Here is a 4,092-nt window from a genome sequence, read left to right on the forward strand (position 1 = left end):
CATCTAGACGTGCAGGTCTCTAACCTGTATCGGTTCCCTTGCGCTATCCGAACACTAGATGCGATCAGAAGGCACAGCCTGGTGACAGACCGCGCTGCCTGCCCTCTGGGCATCAGCAAACACGAGGGACGCACGCCAGGTCACCTCGTGAGACACAGGACGCAGACCGCCAGCGCCCGTGGTTGGCGGCTGTCCTGCAAGGGGATAGCAAAGGCTGCGCTCAGACCTAAGCTTGGATCACATATTTATGCAGCTTTAATTTCACACTAAAAAACCTTGCCGGCCACCACCCAGCAATGAAGCTGTATAGTGCAGCTGCTTAACAAAAATACCTTCCCTGTGCTCAAGCAGTGGCAGAGAAGGTCCATGAGGAAACGCGCCTGCTGAAGAAGACCCTTCTGAAGGCAGCTCCTCTTCATTTTAAAATTCCTGCCCTCAGCACGTCCCCACGCCAGGCCAGCCAGGTGCTGCGGCCAGCCCCTCAGTGGCACCCAGGGCAGTCGCCATCGCTTCCTCCGCCTTTGCCCTCCACGACTGTTAGCACGAAAGCCTCTCAGACGGGGCGAGCAGGTTAACCACCAGTTAGCCTCACCAGGGGAAGCCCCAGCTGCCACCGCTGGCCCTCAGCCACCAGGGACATGGCGCCTCAGCCCTGGCAGGCGCTGGTGGCCAAGCCATGTCTGTGGCTCTGCTTATGGGGCCACGGGGCAGCTCGGGTTGCAGCCACGTGCAGCTGGCACACTCAATACATTTCGGCCACGACACAAAGCCGGCAAGAGGCACCCATGTGAGCTGCCGCGGTGCCAGCCCCATGGTCCTGCAGCACCCCGGTGAGGGGCATGGCCCCGGCCGAGGGGAGCCAAAGGCAGCCATGTATCTGGGGAAGGACGTTTTCATCAGCCTGGGTGCTTTTGAGAGCAGCCTCTCCCCCCTGTCCATCCCAGATGAGCTTGAGGCCAAGGAAGCCATTGCAACCGCCATTGCCTTCGTGCACAAGGAGGGGGTCTTGATGGTGGATCAACAGCCAGGTCTACATGTATTTCAAGAGTCTCGGAGAGGTGGGTCCCATCAGCAGGAGTCATGTCCCCTGTGTCCAAACTCTCAAACACCAATTGCTGCTACACAGGAGCAGACCCCCTGTGCAAGGAGCTCAGCTGGACCCTTTTTGCTTACAACACCAGGCACTCAGTGTCCAGCAGCTACATCTTCCTTTCACAGGACAGGGGCTACACTTTTACATGTGTTGAGACCAGTACAAGAGAGGGAGGAGTGCTGCTTGGGGTCTACCGTTTCATCTCCTTTGCCATGACCAGCCTGCTGCTTGACAGAAGCAGAGAGGATGGGGCAGGGAAGGCAGCAGGGGCCTATTTCACATACAATGGTACCAAAACCAGCCATATGTCCAACCATAGCTCTACCACCTTCCACCTGCTGCCCAAAGGTCCTGCTAAGCTTTGGAGAATCCAGAATCTTGCCTTGAGGGGTTTCATCATCCTCTGGACAACAGATACCTTACTTGTATTGGCCAACAATGGCTTGATCATGGAAGAAGTGACTCTCATGCCCTTGGAGACCTTTCAGAGCACTGCTTTCCCTGACAGTGGTTTCTTACTCGTGACTGCTAGCAGCTCCCAGATTGCAGTCTTGACCCAGGACAGACACCTCTTCTACAGCCACATCGGCTGGGTCACTAGCATGGTGCACATTGCCAAGGATGACAGGGCAGATTTGAAAAACACAGGGATGCTGTTTGAAGAAAGAGGGTGGCTGACCTCACTCAGCCCTGTGATTAGCAATTTCACGCAGTTGTATGACTTCAATAAATGCAACCTCAGCTTGCAATTAGCAGTCTGGAGATCTCAGCAGTCCTGCACTGTGGAGATCCTCACAAGAGACTTCCGGAACAAGATCTATTACATTGACATGCATGAAAATCTGCCTTTGAAGGCCTTTTTTGTGCCCAAGCCAGGCAAGAGGTCCACTCCCTCGGTGACAGTGAGCAACCCCGCCATGTGCTGGCTTTCAGCGCATATGTAATAGAAGTGGGATTTACACATGATGGAAACACTGAATACCTCTTGCATATAGTTCTGGAGCAGCAATTTTTCTCTGAATTTGCAGATGCTGACTTCTGCAATGGCATATGTGATGGAGAGATGTCTGCTGTCACTGACATCCCTGACAACCCGATCGGTTGTATTGACGTGGCTCCCCTGATTGCACTTGTTGCAGTGTCCTGCCCACCAACAAAGCACATCAGAATTGTAAAAATTGTAACCGCATATGACAAAGGCCTCATTCAGGAAGCAGCGCTGAGAAATAACTTTGGTTATACAATCAGCAATAACACCTACGACTCACACTTTCTTGCCAAAAAGCATATACAGCAGGACAATCTACAGATCAAATATAACTTTACAAATCTGGGATGTCCTCTTCTGGTATATTACAAAAATCCTTGGGTGACAATTTTTGAGTTATGGGAAAGCAATAGATTTCAGAAGCATGTCCCTGCTGAATTTGTTGTTTGAAATAAATGGAATGCGTAACTATGATTATCTTTTGACTGCGCATGATGCCAACTGCATCTCTCAACCTCAAAATTGGACTTTGCTAGAGGAACAGGAGTCTCCAGATCCAAATACTGCACAGACCAGAAGAAACTACATGAGCCATAAGGATAGGAATGGACCTGAATTAAAGAGGCCCTCAGTCAAGCATCAGGTTCTTGATGGAGATAAAAATAAGATCATTTTCCCTTGCTATAATGGTCTATATGTCTTTAAAGCCAGTGTAGTGAATACATTTTACAGTTATTGTGATTTATCTGTAACCTTCTTAGTATATGTCTATGGTGCTTTTCCCAGGAACTACCTACATCTTTGGGCATCACTGACAGTCTGTCTGATTTTACTTTTGACTTTTACAGGATACTCCCTATCTATCAGTCTAAAAAGTGAAAAGCAAAAGTTAAAGTATTGTGAGTGGAATTTTTGAAAGTCTCTGCGAAATCTAACTGGAGAAGTTCCCTTTTATTTAGGAAAGTTTTGTTGTTATGAAAATGTGATGAAGAAACTAGCTCAATGTCCTCTTTTTAATTAGAAAGTTAAAGTTTTATTATTTTGAAATTGAAAAAGGACATAATTTTCTTTTTTCCTCATCTTTCATTCTAAATTTTTCACTGATCCTATGTGGGTAGTCCTACTTGTTTCACTGTAGAGATAGTTTAAGTCTTTCCAGTACAAGTGGATGATTTCAGAAACATGGCAGCTTTTAAATTTATTTTTAGGAAACAGCTTTTAAATTAAGTGGACTTCAGAGGATTTCTTACTAATTAGTATCAATCCAGGCTGTGTGACAAAGACCAATTATCTCCAAACTTCCAAATTTGAAGTTGTAACCAACTCCTACAGAGAGCAAAGCTTTTCACTCATGCTGAGTATCAGGAGAATATTACCTGTCTCAATAACTGTACTGTGAAAGCCCAGCATTCTGTAGAATTTCTCCAGAGAGAAATTCTTTTTATGTATTTATTTAAAGTAATTTGGTAGACAGTAATAAGACAGTAATAGTCAATTAAAATTAAACCAACCACAATAGTAAGGAAATGGCCATTTTGTCTACAAGTTGGACAACAATTAATACTGCTTTTGCTATAAACTATTTCAGACAACTATTTTAGAATCCTGTGAATCTGCAATATATATGACTTTTAGGTATTTATTGCTAGTTAAGGCCTTATTCCATTACGCAGAATGTTTAAACAAGATGTAAATAATGTAGTTTAAGATACAGATATTAAAGATGAGTTTCCATCATAAGTAATTTAAACTTTAATTTAAAGCTAAGGTTATTTTTCCTGTTTCGATACATAGAAGAACATAGTTTAAAAGTTGAGAGGGGACAAGTTCTGAAAACTCCACAGCTATATCAGCATAACCAGTCCTTCTAAAAATTGTTTAGAATAAAGTACACAATTCAAGGGGAATACTACATTTAGTATGATTTCTACCATTGTTGAGAAGGTAGATGGGGATTGATGCTTGAGACCAGAAAAGGCACAAGACCTTGCTATAACATCATAGTCATCTC

The 4,092-nt window shown here is 45.2% G+C and overlaps 1 protein-coding gene across 1 annotated transcript; it reads left to right on the forward strand.

The window, feature by feature from the left end:
- The first annotated feature begins 811 nt into the window (after positions 1-811).
- Positions 812-2,997, forward strand: LOC142406511 (cation channel sperm-associated auxiliary subunit delta-like). Its single transcript, XM_075495460.1, is given in 4 exon segments — positions 812-1,058; positions 1,127-1,969; positions 2,122-2,527; positions 2,529-2,997. Coding segments are annotated over 4 exon segments (1,965 nt in total).
- Positions 2,998-4,092: the final 1,095 nt, after the last annotated feature.

The sequence above is a fragment of the Mycteria americana genome, chromosome 2 (assembly GCF_035582795.1).
Source record: "Mycteria americana isolate JAX WOST 10 ecotype Jacksonville Zoo and Gardens chromosome 2, USCA_MyAme_1.0, whole genome shotgun sequence".
Lineage (NCBI taxonomy): Eukaryota > Metazoa > Chordata > Aves > Ciconiiformes > Ciconiidae > Mycteria > Mycteria americana.